This window comes from Sorex araneus, chromosome 3 (assembly GCF_027595985.1).
Source record: "Sorex araneus isolate mSorAra2 chromosome 3, mSorAra2.pri, whole genome shotgun sequence".
Lineage (NCBI taxonomy): Eukaryota > Metazoa > Chordata > Mammalia > Eulipotyphla > Soricidae > Sorex > Sorex araneus.
The window spans coordinates 27,096,311-27,113,572 of record NC_073304.1 but is presented as its reverse complement, the minus strand read 5'-3'; the positions used below and the strand labels follow the sequence as shown (position 1 = coordinate 27,113,572).

General features: G+C 42.4%; 1 protein-coding gene across 3 annotated transcripts in view; it reads right to left on the bottom strand.

Moving 5' to 3' along the window:
* ENTPD5 (ectonucleoside triphosphate diphosphohydrolase 5 (inactive)) overlaps positions 1 to 17,262 on the bottom strand; it is a 37,124-nt gene that overhangs the window by 14,463 nt on the left and 5,399 nt on the right. The window contains exons 3-6 of one of the 3 annotated variants that reach the window (XM_055131045.1): positions 10,469 to 10,533; positions 6,039 to 6,324; positions 5,327 to 5,406; positions 2,811 to 2,954 (exon numbers count right to left, since the gene is read on the bottom strand). In XM_055131045.1, coding sequence (XP_054987020.1) covers positions 2,811 to 2,954; positions 5,327 to 5,406; positions 6,039 to 6,255 — 441 coding nt within the window. In that variant the 5' untranslated portion in view covers positions 6,256 to 6,324; positions 10,469 to 10,533. The remainder of the gene's footprint in view (positions 1 to 2,810; positions 2,955 to 5,326; positions 5,407 to 6,038; positions 6,325 to 10,468; positions 10,534 to 17,262) is intronic. The other 2 variants (XM_055131046.1, XM_055131047.1) reach the window with 2 other exon arrangements.

Here is a 17,262-nt window from a genome sequence, read left to right as displayed (position 1 = left end):
GTCACATGCAGTGGTACTCAAGGGTTATTTCTGGTTCTGGGCAAAGGGATCACTCCTTGCAGTGCTTAAATATGTGGTGCAGAGAATTGAAACTGTTTGGGTACAGAAAAGGCAAGCGCCCTACCCACTGAACTATCTCATAGCTGTCACTTGTTCCCTTTGCAGTCAGTCATTCTCACAGATAAGAGACAGTAACTCACTGTGGTTTTAACTGGCATTCAATTGGCATTCCCGGGGTTAGAGTGATAGTATAATGGGTAGGGCACTTGCCTGATAAGCAGCAGATCCGGGTTCCATCCCCAGCATCCCACATGATCCCCTGAGCACTGCTGGAGTAATTCCTGAGTGCAGAGCCAGGAGTAACCCCTGAGCATCTCTGGGTTGACCCCAAAAGCCAACCTATTCCCACCCAAAAAACAACCCCAAATTCAAATAAACAAAAATCAATTGGCATTCCCCAATAAGCAAGAGGAAGTGTCTTTTCTGGGGAAAGAAGGGGTCCACACCCAGCAATGCTCAGGGTTTATTCTGGCACAGGGGACTATTTGGGATACCATGGATCTAACCCAAGTTGGTCGCATGCAAGGCAAGAGCCCTACCCACTATATAATCTCTCCAGCCTCAAATTTAACATAGATTGTTATTCCTCACTTTCATCTCTCTTGCCCTTGGCTTTAAATTCCCAAAACTGCTACCCCTCCCTCCCTACGTTCTTCCCTCCCTCCTTCTCCCTCCCACCCTCCCTCCCTCTCTCTCTCTCTCTCTCTCTCTCTCTCCCTCCCTCTCTCTCTCTCTCTCTCTCTCTCTCTCTCTCTGGGTATTTGGGGGCCAAACCTGGGAATGCTCAGGGCTTAATCCTAGTTCTATACTCAGGGATCACTTCTGGCAGGGTTCTGGGGACCATGTAGGGTACCTAGGACCAAATCTGGCAAGTGTTTTACTTGATGTACTATCATTGTGGATCTTCTATACATTTAAATCCAGGTCTTTAATTCATTTTTATTATATTTTTATTATTTAAGTGGGTTTTTAAGGAGAGAGGTTAGGGCCACACCTGGCAGTGCTCAGAGGCTATTGCTGGCTGTGTGTTCAGAGATCACTCAAACTTGCTTTGCATTCTACTGGTAAAAGTGTTCAGGTCGACTTTTACCACTGAAGTAACCTGCTGTCAGTTCTTTGCATATGGCAAATACCTTCCCCTTATCAATTTTGTAGAGAAAATATATGTGTGTGTGTATATATATATATACATATATGTACAAATATGTGTGTATATATACAAACGTATGTACATATATATATATATATACAACACTATCATATCAGGCTGGAGAATTAGTACAGGGGTTAAGGTACTTCTTGCATGTGGTCGACTCTGATTCAATCCACAGCACCCACATGGTCCAAGAAAACATGAGTGGATAAAGAAATTGTAGAGAGATAGTACCAGGGTAAACACCTTGCATGTGGCTGACCTTTATCACCTTGCATGTGGCTGACCTTCCTGTTCAATACCCAAGCACAGGTAAGGAGGTAGAAAAAAGGAAGGAAGGAAGGAAGGAAGGAAGGAAAGAAGGAAGGAAGGAAGGAAGGAAGGAAGGAAGGAAGGAAGGAAGGAAGGAAGGAAGGAAGGAAGGAAGGTGATAAATATATAGATAATGGAATACTACTGTTAGAAGAATAAAATTCTTCAGTTCACTGCAATTTGAATGAAACTACAGGGTATAAAGCAGAGCAAAGTGAGTCAAAAGAAGAACAAAGACCCAATGAACTCTTATATGGGGACTATAAGGAAACACGGTGAGGAAATAAATGATGGTCAACAATTATAGCATCTGCTTAACAGAACTGAGCTTGCAGGTATGACATAGAACCTAATAACAGTGGCTAGAGGCATGCTGGTACTCTGATGATAGACTGCTAAAAAGAAACACCATATTCCTGAAATATCAACCATAACACTGTTGTAAATCATAGTACCTAAATCTAAAATATCTAATAAAAAAATTTTTAAGCTAAAAACATAAATAAGAATCCACAACCCTCCAACTATGAGGAAAAAGTCAGGTGCAAAAAAAAAAAAAGACAACATAAGTTGTTAGATTCCATTTTAAATATAAGAAAAAAGAAAATAGATACTGATTTAGAGCAAATCGGTGGCTATGATTTCAGAGGTAAGAGAAACTAAGAGTAAAAGGGCATGAGGAAGTTTCCATATTCATCAACACTCATTTAACTCTTCACTAAAAATACATTTAATTATAAGTTATACCTCAAAAAAGTTGACTGAAAACAATTTCTATGATCCTGCTATAGTAAATTCGGAGAGTTAAGGATATTTCAGAGAAGAAATACTCGAAACTTTCAGGGAAAAGCTCTACAAAATTGAGAATAGTATTTAAACACGTAAATAGCTATAACAAATAGCCAGAATCACAATGCCTTAGCAATGGTAAATTTATTCATTCATTCATTTATTTATTTATTTATTTATTTGCTTTTTGGGTCACACCTGGTGATACACAGGGGTCACTCCTGGCTCTGCACTCAGGAATTACCCCTGGCGGTGCTCAGGGGACCATATGGGATGCTGGGAATCGAACCCGGGTCGGGCCGCGTGCAAGGCAAACGCCCTACCCGCTGTGCTATCTCTCCAGCCCCCCAAGCAATGGTAAATTTAAAGGTAGCAGTAACACTCCAAAGGGTTCTCTCTCTCTCTCTCTCTCTCACACACACACACACACACACACACACACACACAAATTGATATAGGGAAAAGAACTACCCAACATAAAGCTTTTAAGAATTACCTCATCAAGAAGGGCCTGAGCTTTCTGTTCTGGTAGTAAGCGAAGTCCTGCTGTTGCCTTTAGGACCACTGGGGTCCTCTTCCAGTGACTTCGGGGAATCGAGTCTTTGGCCAACTCCAAGAGTCCTTGAACGGTCTCAGCACCCTTCAAGAGAGAGGACACACCCATGCAGGGATCTGTCATTTCAGTGACACTGATCTAGCCTGTCAACATGGTCCGGGGGTCTGGGGAGTAAGGAAACTGAGGAAGCAGAAAGCTCTAACCCTCCTCTGCTGTGGGAGGACCACACCCAAGCCTGCTGGGGAGGCGGGTCGCTCCTGGTGGAGCTTGGGAGAACCAAATGGTGCCAGGGAGGGAACTTGGCCTCTAAGAAGAAACAATGCCCTCAGCCCATTGGGCTATCTCTCCTACCCTGAGGAGTGGACTTCTTTGAATAAAAAGAATTGGTTTCACTTTGGTGAAGTTAAAGTATGGATAGTTACTGTGTATTTCATATAAATTCATTTGCAGCCAAAAGTTTGGGTAGAGTGAGGAAAAAATAGGATTTGGAGGTAGAAGACTTGCTTGCTATTCCTATAGTCTAACTTAGGTCACCTGGCCTTCTGAGACTTGGCTTCCTCAGAGAGAGAGGGGAGCAATACCTCATATTTCAAAACTGCTATATATACGCATTAGACGAGACAGTGTTAGATGCCGCAGGAATGCTAACTACAGCGTCATCTCCACCTTCTTTTTTTTTTTTTCTTTTTGGGTCACACCCAGTAATGCTCAGGGGTTACTCCTGGCTTTGCACTCAGGAATTACTCCTGGCGGTGCTTGGGGGACCATATGGGATGCCGGGGATCGAACCCGGGTCGGCCGCATGCAAGGCAAGCGCCCTACCCGCTGTGCTATCGCTCCGGCCCATCTCCACCTTCTGATCATGTAAGGATCAAACCTGTTGGATTTTTTAAATTACTATTAGCAGATATGTATATCTGGCAAGCTCCCTGTGGCGTATTCGATATGCCAAAAACCAGTAACAATAAGAGGTCTTATTCTCCTGACCCTGAAAGAGGCTCCAATCATTGGGAAAGACGAGTAAGGAGAGGCTGCTAAAATCTAGGGCTGGGACAAATGAAGACGTTACTTGTGCCTGCTAGAGTAAATCGATGAACAACGGGGTGATAGTGATACAATGATACAGATATGCATATGGTACATGGTAGAGGCTCAATTTATGGTTAATTTAAAAAACTATTACTTTAAATCCACTATTTCTCTCAAATATCTATTCTGACAATATACGGCTCCATCGTACTTACTAATAATTACAACACTATTGTCTTTAAATGTTTATCAGTTTCTGATACTGTAGTTCTTTACAACTTCCAATTTTTTTTGTTTGGTTAGTTTTTGGGCCACACTTGGTAATGTTCAGGCTTACTCCTGACTCTACACTCAAGAATCACACCTGGCAGTGCTTTTGGGAGACAATATGGGATGAGAGAGATAGAACCTGGGTCTGTTGCAGGTAAGGCAAAGACTCTTATCTGCTGTACTATCTCTCCAGTGCCCCAACTTTCAATTTTCTAGTACATTTACCATTTTGTAATAGAGGAGGTTGAGAAGATATCCATGCTTTCTGTTTTTCATTTTTGTTTTGTTTTTGGGGCCACACCCAGCAGTGCTGGTGGCTACTTCTAGCTCAGAGCTTGGGGAGTTACTCCAGGCAGGTTTTGGATGCAAAGCCTAGGCTCCAGTTCTTGAGCTGTCTCCCTGGTCATCAAGTAATTTTTAACATTAGGTTTTCCTTTGGTTAATGATTATGCTCATAACACTGAACCTTTATATCTAATGCCAAAGTTCAACATTCTACCAGGCTGGAGTGATAGCACAGAGGGCAGGGCGTTTGCCTTGCACTCGGCCAACCCGGGTTCGATTCCTAGCATCCCCTATCTTATCCTATTCTATTTCAGTGTGTCCTCTGAATCAAGAGAGCAGTATGTGGTATGAAATAGTCACATATGAAATAGTCATGATGAAATTCTACATGCATCCTCTGAACCAAAGATTTTGTAAGCGTGGACTCCTCTGTACTTTCTACAGTAGAGGCATAGTTTTATCCTGCATCAAGGAATTCTAAAGTAGAGTTCATTTGCTCTACATTGCTTCAATTCTATATTTATACCTCATATCCTACACAACTATATGTTTATCTTCTGCATGTGTATTAATAGAGTCAATGGTACCAATTAAAAAAAACTTAAATAATAAATGCATAGGAGCAACCTCTTTAAAAATGGTATACATCTGCGAGGTCACAATCTATTTTCTCTCATATTCTATAAAACCCTAGTGAGGTTTGGGGTTGTATAATTACTGGTATACAATTACTGTAATTCATATTAGTTGAGGATAGAAAACTGATCTCACATCGGATCTCAATACCATCAGAGAACATTAGGAACTGTTAAAAAGCATGATCAAGTGTTCAGAGCAGTGAGGGGCCAAATATTTATCCAAAAGAAACTCACCCGCTTGGGCTGCTCTACAAAAGCAGAAAGTCCTGGCTTCACAGCATCAAAAATTTCTCCTTCCAGAACTGGAAGCTGTCCTATTTTGTCAAGGAGCAAAATAGAAGAAAGAAAGCTGATTACCAAGTGCAACTTCCAATATTGGAATCTATATCATATGACCTACCAGATTAACCTGCTATTCCCTGACTATTGCAAGGAATTTCGTTTATAAGCAGTGGCTCTCAAGAGTATTGGGTGAGGAGACAGGCAATGTTGGTAATTCTTCAGGGTCCTCTCTGCCATTTCTCTGGCGGTCACCTTTCTCCTACTCCTTTCTCAGACTTTAAAATGTAAACTGAGAAGGGAACACTGAAAATTCAGACAAAATTCTTCTTCAGGGTCCCTTCATGCCCTTCTCCAAGATAATCCTTCTCCCAATATAATCAATATTCTGGACCTTGGAGAATTTACCATGTTTAGAAAAGAAGAAAGACAAAATTATAACTATACTTCTCATACACACAGATTTCAGAATGTAGGCAACCCAAAATTTCTGTAAGCACTACAATAAATCACACATGTTCAATTATAGTCAGAAGAATTCTCTGAAGACAGAGATTTGGTAATTGCATGATTCTGTAAATCATATCACACACGCTCATTACATTTGTTTCTGAAGATGTTAAAGCATGGATCTACAGAGTCTGGTAGGGGTGGCAGCCATACTCACCTGGTATTCTCTGCTCAAAGGTGTAAACATGAATTCGAGTGCCAGTGCTGCCTGCATCAAACATAATTCCATATAAGGTGCTATCACTGACATTGATGGGGCACATGGAAGACAAGAAGACACCCTCAAACCAAGTCTGCTGGTCTCTGTGGAAGACAGTTGTGCAAACACAGGATGCCACCAGCATGCAAAAGACTGCCCCCCAGGAAGTGGCCATTCTCTTCCTAGGATGTGGTGAGTCTAGGCTTTTGTTGCAGAAGCAATGTTGTTCACACACCTGCAGTGACTTATATGACAAAAACACACACAGTTAGACAAGCTGGCCTTTTGTTTAGACCTGTAAAAGAAGAAACACCCATTACAGCAATCCCACCACTTCCCCCAAGGTGTTCCTTCTCTATTTCTAATAACCCGTACAACAAGCTAGACCAAGGTAACCTAGACCCTTAGCACCTTTTCTGAGAGGTATCTGGTTGCAAAAGGAAACTAGGATTTTAAATCTACTTTCCCATGCTCTGCTTTTAATTGCAGGGCGGATCTCACACACTAAAAGGCTCTCTGTGCCACCCAGCCAAATCTACCTTTTTCCTTTCCATTTCGACAGTTTGTCTTTAAATCATATACTGATACATTCACCCTCTTTCTATCTCTCCTTTTTGATTGTTAAGATGCTTCAATCTACATTTTAGGTCCAGGGGTCCTAGTAGAGAACCTGCCTTATGTGCACGAAGCCAGGAGCTTCATCCAGAGCACCAACTCACATGCCCAGGGGTGATCCAAGTAGCACTACCAGTTGGAATCCTGGACATCACAAAAAAACAGTGGATGGCCTCCAGCAAGCAGCACAACAAAGTGTAGAAACGACAGTCAAATGTCTGACCCCTCCCCCTACTATATAGCCCATGAGTTCTTCAACTAAAGTGTGTGACTCCACAAAACAACGAGAGAGAGAGAGAGAGAGAGAGAGAGGGAGAGAGAGAGAGAGAGAAGTGGAAATTAAAAAATGTTTTAAACATAAAAATTAGATGCCAAATGGAGCAATAATATAGCTTGCACATGGCAGACTCGAGTTCGATATCTAGTATCTCATATGGTCCCCTCCCACGCCGCAGGAATGATTCCCGAGTGCAGAGCCAGGGGTAACCCCTGAACTTCACTGGGTATGGCCCAGGCTGGAGTATAAGTTTTATATGCAGAAGACCTAGGTTTGATCCCCAACATGGCTCCCCCCAAGCACCATCAGGAGTGATGAAGGTTTGAGTCAGTAGTAGTCCTTGAGTACCCCTTATGTCTCTCCCCCAAAACACACACACACACACACACACACACACAGAGTTTAATCTTTAAAAAAAAAAAACTACAAAAATAGAAAGTGCCAGGTTGGGAGATAGTAAAGTGGTTAGGGCACATTTAACTCAGGTTCAATCCCTGACATGTGGTCCCCCAGCACTGCCAGATACTTTCCTAGACGCCCCCCCCCCCAAGTACAGCCAGGTTTGGCCCAGAGGCCTTGGAGTCTCACTTCATCCTCTGGTTGTTCATGGAATAGCAGTCCGGCTGGCTGTGATTCAGTAGGTGGGGCCTTCAAGTCTTCTCAGCACTGCTTGGGAGGCACTGGCACCCCCCTGCCCAAAAAAAGAACCCCCAACAAAACCCCAGAGATAAAGTCCCTACCACTGGTATATTCAAAGCTTGCAAAGCTCAACCACTGAACTAGTCCTTTGAGCTATCTTCCAGATGTACTGTCTGGTTTTGGAACATCATTCTGCAACAAAGTCATCATACTGAGTTTAGATACTCTTTCATTTTTTAGGACTTGGGGGGAGGGAGGATCACAGTCTGTGATGCTCAGAGGCTACTCCTGACTCTGCTTAGAGATACTCCTAATGTGCTGGAGATCACACCTGGATTTATTCAGGGGACAACATAGGGTGCCACAGATCAAGCTAGGGTTGCCTATATTCAAGGCAAGTATCTTAACACCTGCACTATCTCCCGATACTCCTTGACTTTGGTTATTCTAAACCCTATTTTCCAAAGAGGGATTCTCTCCAGAAGTACTTGGAGGCCTAGAGGCCATGTCCAGCAATAGTCTACCTGGCATGTGGCCTGGCGAGAGTTCTGCTTGAGTCCAGCAGTGCTATTCAGTAGGCCCAGCAGTATTGAGAGCCACCAGGGTTATACCTGGCTGTGCTCGGGAAGTAAGGTGCCAGAGATCAAACATGGGACCTGGTATACGCTATGCAAGCATTCCAACAGTCTGAGTTATCTCCTTGGCCCAGGATGTTCTATTATTTTTTCGGTGGGGAGGTAGAGGTGGTACACCTGATGGTATTCAGGGCTTATTCCTGGCTCTGCACTCAGGGATCACTCCTGGTAAGTTAGGGTGAGCCAAGATAGGTTGGGAGACTAGGGATCAAACCTGGGTCTGCTGTGTGTAAGGGAAGCACCCTACTCCCTGTACTGCAACATTTTATTCTTTTTTTTTTTTTTTTTTTTGCTTTTTGGGTCACACCTGGTGATGCACAGGGGCTACTCCTGGCTTATGCACTCAGGAATTACCCCTGGCAGTGCTCAGGGGACCATATAGGATGCTGGGAATCGAACCCGGGTTGGCCACGTGCAAGGAAAACGCCCTATCTGCTGTGCTATTGCTCCAGCCCCAACATTTTATTCTTAATCCCATGATTAAAACAAACAAGACTTGATAGTGTTCAGTGGAATAATGAGACTCATTCTACCTGGCAGCTCATTTTAACATTTCCCAATTTTTGTGGAGGGACATTAAGTAAAAAACAAAACAATTCAGTGGTCTTGTTTTGGTAATTTTTAACAGGCCTGTGATTAAGCTCTGCATATTTCCTCTGATCATCAGTAAAGGAGAAATGGCATTTTTCAAGGTCAGTTCTTCAATACTGGGCACTACTGATATTTGGGGCTACAAACCTCACTGCCTTCCATGTGGCATGATACTGAGAAGCATTTCTGGGCTCTACAACTAGATTCCTGCAACCTCTGTAGATGCTCATATACATTTATAGCAACAAACCTTTATGACAACCAGAAATGTTTAAATATTGCCTAATTTCTCCTTATATTAATGAAGATTAATATGTGTCCATCCACTAATACTGTTTTTTTTTTTTTTTTTTGCTTTTTGGGTCACACCTGGCGATGCACAGGGGTTACTCCTGGCTCTGCACTCAGGAATTACTCCTGGCGGTGCTCAGGGGACCATATGGGATGCTGGGAATTGAACCCGGGTCGGCCGCGTGCAAGGCAAACGCCCTACCCGCTGTGCTATTGCTCCAGCCCCGCACTAATACTGTTTTTCACCTTTGTTGCCCCTGATGCATTTTGCTTAAGATAGTTTTTGATTTCTAATTTTTCTATGCTGGGTTTCAAAAACAGGTCCTCAAACACAAAAAGTATGTGCTCTAGCACTGAGCTATATTCCTGGTCTGCTCAAAACAAGTTTTAATTATTCTGGTTCATCTTTCTTTAAAAAAATTTTTTTTGGCGTTGGGGTCACACCAAATGTGATCAGGGGGTATTCTCAGCTCAGTCTTGGGGGTCTCATCTCTACCTCCCCACGGTATCCAGGGGATTATGGGATACCTATGATCAAACCCCAGTCTTCTGCATGCAAAGTAGATGCTAACCCATTAAGCTCTCTCTCCAGTCCTGATCTGGATTTCTCCTTGTCGAAGTCATAGTTACTGGTTAACAAGGTCTAATTCCAAAGTTCTTACTTTTCAGTGCCCTTATCTTTTACAGAGAGCTCAGCGTGTTTGGAGTACAGCTGAGAGGTTTCTAACCATTCTCAGGAATATTGGTCTCCTTGGGTTTGTAGGTCTCTCTCTCTACAGGTAATGTATTGCATAAAATAAAGCAAATTAAACTGTATTTGAAATCTCAGGCTATTTTTAAAAGCTAGAGCTGTGCTAGGGATGTGATTCAATAATAAAGTGCGTGCTCTGGCTTGCTCGTCAAGCCTGTGTTCTCTCTTGAACATGTATCTCGCGTGCTTGTATCTGTTTCTTTGCTTATTTCACTCTGGAAAAGCCTATGTTTTCTCTTGAGCATGTACTTCTCTGTTTATCCCCCCCTCACATCCTTCTAAATAAGCTTCAATATAAGTTTTCTCGCTTCACCCGTTCCCCCCAAAACAGTATATGATTTGCATGCATGAGACCCATTATTTGATCTCTAACACACACACAATGTAGAAAAATATCTAGAGTTGTCCCAAAAGGGAGAGATTAGTCTGAACACCAGTCAGGGTTGTATTTCTCTCCTGCAGATAAAAATGAAAGCTATGAAAAAAACTAACAGAACTGTTTGGTTTTCAGAATCTCAAACAAAGGAAATTTCATCCTCAGAAGTCAATCACTGAAACAAGGCATTTGCCGGACAAGGTCTGTACTCACATTTTAAATTGCTTCCTGTAGCTTATTCTTCTTTTTCAGCAAACAGGCTGGTTACGTTGATCAATCTAAATAACAGAAAGCAGAAAACAACAGTCTAAGAATGCCTAAGTATTAGCGAACCTCCCTTGGTCCGGGGAAGTAACACTGGGGCTCTTCTCCGGCAGAAAGCGAACAGAAAGGCTCTCCAGTCATCAGCCTTCCTCCATCTCTGTGACACCAGAGCATTTTCAGAGATCACATATCTTATCCATTATTGTGGCATCTGAAAATCCTTTCCAGCTTCTATTTCTGTTAAAGAAACATTTGTTTTTCTTCTAAAACAGACTTCAGGGATGAAATTTAAAAAAAAAAAAAAAAGCAAACTAGGGATCTGTTTTCATGTAGTGAAAATTGCAGAGTCATACCAGAAGTTCAGTGTAAAATGAAAAAGGTTACTTTAGAGAAAGCAAAAGATGAATTCGTAAAATGCCCTTCTCCTCTCAATGCTTACTTCCCTAACACCACTTCCAATCTCATTTTTCTTTGATTTGTCACTTCAAATATGGTCATTACAAAGAATGACAATTTAAGAGCACAGAAATGGCATCTTATTTTAAAGCTGACACTGTGGGCCAGAGAAATAGTACAGCAGGTAGAGCACTTGCCTTGCATGTAGATGGCCCAGGTTCCATCCCTGGCATCACAACCACATATGGTCCCTCAAAACTGAAGAAGCAACTCAGCAACTCAAACAGAGCTGAATTCTTTCCAAAAGGAGATTAATTACTCAGCGGGAGCTCACAATTCCAAACTCCAAGGCAGGACTTTCTCTAAAAGTATCAATCATCTACATGCTAGTCAAAACAATAAGTTAGCTTTTTACAGACATTAGTATATTCAAATCCCTCCTTTCAGACTTGTTATTCTCAATCTCCTACTCACCCCCCAACAAAGTTCCTTCTGGGATTCTTTTCTTTGGAAATTGGTGGCAGCTGGTGTCTGTCACTATCCCCAGATCCTTTAAAGTTTTCTCAGTGTATCTTTGTCTTCGTAGTAAACATTAATCCTCCCCACTCAGCACTCCCAGAGCGTCGCACTCTGAAATCCCTTCTTCATGCATCCCAGTCTCAGAGAACCACAATTCCACTGACCTGGGCTCTGCCTGGGTACTCACCTGCTCTTGTTTGCACCATTCACTGTCAATCGTTGCTTTCATTATAGTTGTCTTTTGCTCTTTGCTCTTATTTCAGACCTTCTGAATCAAGTTCACTTTATGAACCACGTTCACCTTTGTCTCACTTTGTAACTAACTGCTGAGTGTTTGCTAACTCACTGCTTTATTCACTCCTCCCTTATCCACCTTTTTGTCTGGAGACACAGGACTGTCTGGTTCATCTACTTTTATGATAGTTAAGATCCAAATGGTACAAAAGTTTCTTTTATAGGACATCACTTGCTCAGGAACAAAATTCTGTATTATTTCTATCTACTAATGAATGCCTTTATATTTAATAATGGGTTGTTTACAAATGCAAATATATAAGTATGATAACATTATTAATTCCCTACTAGGTCGTGATTTGCTTTTTCACTTCCTATCCTTTACTGCTGTTGTTGCAATGTCCAAGAGTTAGTTTCACACTTGGTTGCCATGTGCTAGAGGCAGCACACATTTGTGGTGTTGGGGATTATGCCAGAAGTCTAAGCGGGAACTACACTTAGGGATCCAAGCTGTGCCAGGGATCAAACTTGCAGCCTTATACATGTAAGGCAGAAGCTCTAGCAATCTTACAGGTCTTGGGTTATTTTATTTATTTTAATATTATCCCCAGAAGTAGAGAATGTAATAATACCCTTTAATATATTCTACCCTTGAGAAGAACTAGAAAGCTAGGCATTGAATTGCAAGTAAGCATTTACTTAATGTCTAATATATATCAGACACTGTGCTATATTCCAAATAAGAAAAAAAAAAAAAACGGAATCAGAGAACAGCTCTTTCAAGGGCCTTCAGTTACTAGTTAGACTACAACCAATAGATGTAATGTACCTTGGCTTAAGTTTTCTGAAATTTGCACAGGTTGTTACAAGAAAAAGGGGCAAGTCACTTAACTTAGAAGGGGATGAATGGAGATGGAAAGGGAGTGTGAAACTTCTTCAAGGGATAAGAGGCTGAAAAGTACTTAGTCAGAAGTAGGAGTTAACCTAGTGATATACTACAAGAATTATGAGAACTTTAAGTATTAAGAGTTCATTAAGCCTAATTGGTAGTAGTAAATATATACTGGCGAAGAGTTGGGTGTTGGAACACTGTATGACTAAAACCTAATTATGAACAACTTTATAACTGTGTATCTCCTGGTGATTTGATTAAAAGAAATTTTTAAAAAAAAAGAGCCAGAGCAATAGTACAGTGGGTAGGGCGCTTGCCTTGCAAGCAGCTGACCTGGGCTGGATTTCCGGCAGCCCATAATGGTTCCTGCAGCATGCCAGGAATGATTCTTGAGTACAAAGCCAAGATGACCCCTGGGCACTTCCAGATATGGGCCTGCCCCTCCAAAAAAATTGTTTTTAACGAAAGAGTTCATTATGCCTGCAAGGAATATAGAAATGTATCAATATTAAGCGTGCAGGTTAGAAAGGTGGTTCAGAGGCACTGAATCAAATTTCAAAAGGAGTGGTTAGACAAAACCAAAAATAAATAAATGGAACAACATCAAATCAAAAAGTTTCTGCAAGCTGGAGTGATAGCACAGAGGGCAGGGCCCTTGCCTTGCACATGGCTAAGTGGGCTGGATCCCCAGCACCACACACAGTCCCCTGAGCACTGCCAGGAATGATCCCTGAGCAATGAGCTAGAACTAAACCCTGAGCACTGCTGAGTATGACCTGAAAACAAAAGTCTTAACCAGCCAGTGTTGACGGGATTATGGTGAGAAAGGAACCCTTATCCACTGTTGGGAAAATCATCTGGCCCAGTGTCAGTGAAAAACAAAATGGAGAACTCTCAAAAAAAAAAAAAATCGGAATAGAACATGCAATAGCCACCACTTCTTGGCGCCTACCCCCCTGTACCCCCCACCAAAGAAACCTCTCCAAAATGCCCCAGTAATTCAAAAGGATATATGCACATCTGTGTTCATCACAGCGCTTAGCCCATTAGTTATGAATTTGTGTTCATCACAGTGCTTAACACATTAGTTAAGATATGACTTATTTCTGGAGGGGGCACACCTGGCAATGCTCAGGGCTTACTTCTGATTCTGTACCCAGGTGTCACTTCTGGCAGGCTCAGGGGACTATATATGATGGGGATCAAACCCAGGTTGGTTGTGTACAAAGCAAGCGCCCCGCCCACTGTACTCTAGCTGTGGTCCCTCATCAAGATACTAAAACAACCCAAATGCCCAACTACAGAAGAATGGATAGGAGCTGGAGCTATAGCATAGCGGGTAGGGCGTTTGACTTGCACATGGCCGACCCGGGTTCTATCCCCAGCATCCCATATGGTCCCCCAAGCACCACCAGGAGTAACTTCTGAGTGCAGAGCCAGGAGTAACCCCTGTACATTGCCACATATGACCCAAAAAAGAAAAAAAAAGTAGTAGTTGTAGTCTACACAATGGACTATTATGTAGCTCTGAGAAATGATAAAATCATGCAGTTTGCTGTGCCATGGATGAACTAGAGGATATCATGCTGAGTGAAGTCAGGAGAAAAGCGATAGATACAGAATGATTTCTCTCATATATGGGACTTAAACATACACAACAAAGGAGCAACAACAGGCCAAAGACAACACCGCAGGAGGACTGATCTACACAACCAAGTTTAGAAGGGTAGAGTGAAAGGGAGAGGTGTTGGCCTCTTTGGGGTAGGGAGGTGGGGACATTTGTGATGGTTGTGGTGTTGGGGTTATGTGCATGGGAAATCATCATAAACAGTATAATAAATCACAGAACCTCAATCAGTTAAAAAAAAAAAAAGAGCGGTCAGGTGTGGGAGAGAGTTCACAGGGCTGGACTGCATGCATGAGGTCGTAAGTTTGTTTTTTGTTTTTGTTCATGTGCTACACATGGCAGTGCTCAGATTATTCCTGGCTCTATGCTCAGATTATTATTGAAAATATAAAAACAGCATAAAATGTAGCTAGAATAAAAAATTTAAACAAGGGCTAGGGAGGTGGGACACACACAAAAATTAAACAATAAGTTGGACTATCAAAATGGGTTAGCCAAACAAAGTAAAAGCAAGATGGTTCTAGTAAGGAAAGGACAGATTTCAGCACCATGAGCTTTGGGGATATAGAGTGGGACTTAGGTGCCAAATACCAAGGAGTAGACCCCTAGAATGCTTCTGCTTTTCTATTTGAAGGTCACCTAAGGTGATGAAAAAATGACATCTTTCGTATTTTCAAGGCCAAATCTCAGTCCAAAATATGTTACACATCAATAAATTTGTCCTGAATGGACTTGGGACCATTGGGCCAATGTTTATCTGCAGCCAAAAGCACTGGGGCACAGAGAATTTCATTTCCCAGAGACTTACTAGGATTATATTACACTGCCAACTCTTCATTCTCCTTCCAAATCATTGTATGATTAGGACAGCTATTTCAGAAAAATCTATTCACTCACATACTAATTCATTCAATTTGCAATTCCAGAGATTACCAGCTGCCTAATGGTTCTTACAAGTATAGATACTGGGCAAGAACCATAATACTGTAGGTAAATAAAATGGATGAAGATGCAACATTACCATGTTCTGACATGTCAAAGCAAAACAAGAATAATTCCAGTTAGAAGGATCAAAGAAGGACCTATTAAAGAGGTGGCCTCTGAAGGACCCAGAGAGGTGATTTAGTACAGGAAAGAATACTTGTTAGGAAAAACATGAATCAAGACATACATATAGAAATGGGGAATGGAGTCCTGGGAAACAGATCAGTTTGATCAACTATAAGAAAAAATAAACTTAGAAAGGCGAACTGAGGTTAGAAACAACAGAACAGCAGGTTCTGAATAAGGAATTAAGACTATTCTGGGGCCAAAACGGGGAGGAGGGAGACGATTCTGAAGCCAGAGCAATAATTCAGTGGATAGGGCGCTTACTTTGCATGCAGTCATCCCAAATTTGATCCCTGGCATCCCATATGGTCCCCTGCGCCCACCTGAGTTTTTCCTGAGTTCAGAGCCAAAAGTAACCCCTGAGCATTGCAGCCCAAAAGCCAAAGAGGGGGGAAAAAACGTATTCTGCCAGTGGTGTGAATCAATAAAGATTTTGAACAAGGAAATGTTATACACTTGAATCTGGTCGTTACATGTTACATGTAAAACAGACCTGGAGAAGGAAGCTCCGGTGGGTAGTTTGGGATTACACAATCCAGTTCATTGTGTAACTCTCCAAATGTTTACTGATTCCTACTAAGTACATGATATCAGTAAATTAAAGGTGAATTATACTCACATTTTAATTCAAGATAGAATCTGGCAGAGCTGAAATATGTAATAACCAAACCTGGGACAGAGAGATAGCTCAATGGGCTGAACTCATGCTTTGCATACAGGAAGCTGAGGTTCAGTAGTCAAGATCACAAGGTCCCTCAAGCACCACCAGAAGCTTAAGTGAGCAAGGAACACCTTCTTAGCATCACTGAGTGTGGCCCAACAAACAGAAAAACAAATAACCACACTTTCAAAGTTAATCATAAAAGGTTAAGGAGAAGGAGAGCTCTGTGGGCTGAAGTGCGAGACTGGCATGCAGGAGGCCCAGGATCCCATGGTCCCTTGAGCATGGCCAGGGCAACCCCCACAGAGTCAGGGGTCTGTAGCCCCTGAGCACTCCCTGAGGTGGCTCCAAAACAAAAATAATTAATCCAAATAAAATAATAGTAAGGTTCTAGGGGCTGGATAGATAGTAGAGCAGGTGGGGTGCTTGCCTTACATACAGCAGACCTGGGTTTGTTTGATATCGAGCACCCCATACCATCCCCAGAGCCTGTCAGGAGTAACTCCTGAGAACAGAGCCAAGAGTAAGCCCTGAGCACTGCCTAATGTGCCTTTCCCCCCAAAAAATATTTTCAAAGTGAAATTTTCTGGTTTAGTGTCATGACGATTCTATTTTCCTTTAAATTTAGGATGTTTCCAGTGGCGACAGGTCTGTAGAATTGTTTGCCTTTTGCCACCAAACAGTCCGAGACTGCTATGCTGTGCTTTTTTGTTTAGGGAACACACCCAGCAGGGCCAGGGGCTATTCCAAGTATGGTGCTTAATGGTGCTTAGGGAACAGGTGGTGCCAGGGATTAAACCTGGCTTCCCACTTGGACAGCATACACACTAGTCCTTTAAGGTATATCTGCCCATGGGGCTGGAGGTAGGGCGTTTGCCTTGCACGAGGCCAACGTAGGTTTGATTCCCAGCATCCCATATGGTGCCCCGAGCACCGCCAGGAGTAATTCCTGAGTACAGAGGCAGGAGTAGCCCCTGTGCATTGCCAGGTGTGACAAAAAGAAAAAAAAAAAAAAGGTATATCTGCCCAGCTTCAGTTTTGTTGTCTGAGAGTTTCCTCACCACTCAACATCAAGCTATCTGCTTTCATCCAGTCTAATTTTGGGGGAATTTGTGCCATACCCAGGTCTGGGTATCTCCCAGATGTGGTTGGCAGCCAGGGTGCTATGGGTCACATCCCTACCTCTTGCACGCAAAGCATGTGCTTAGCCTATTGTGCTAAGCCACTACCTAGTTTAACACCTGGGTGCCAGAAAGTCCAAGGGTTAAGGCACTTACCTTGCATGTGTCAGTCCCTGGTTGGAT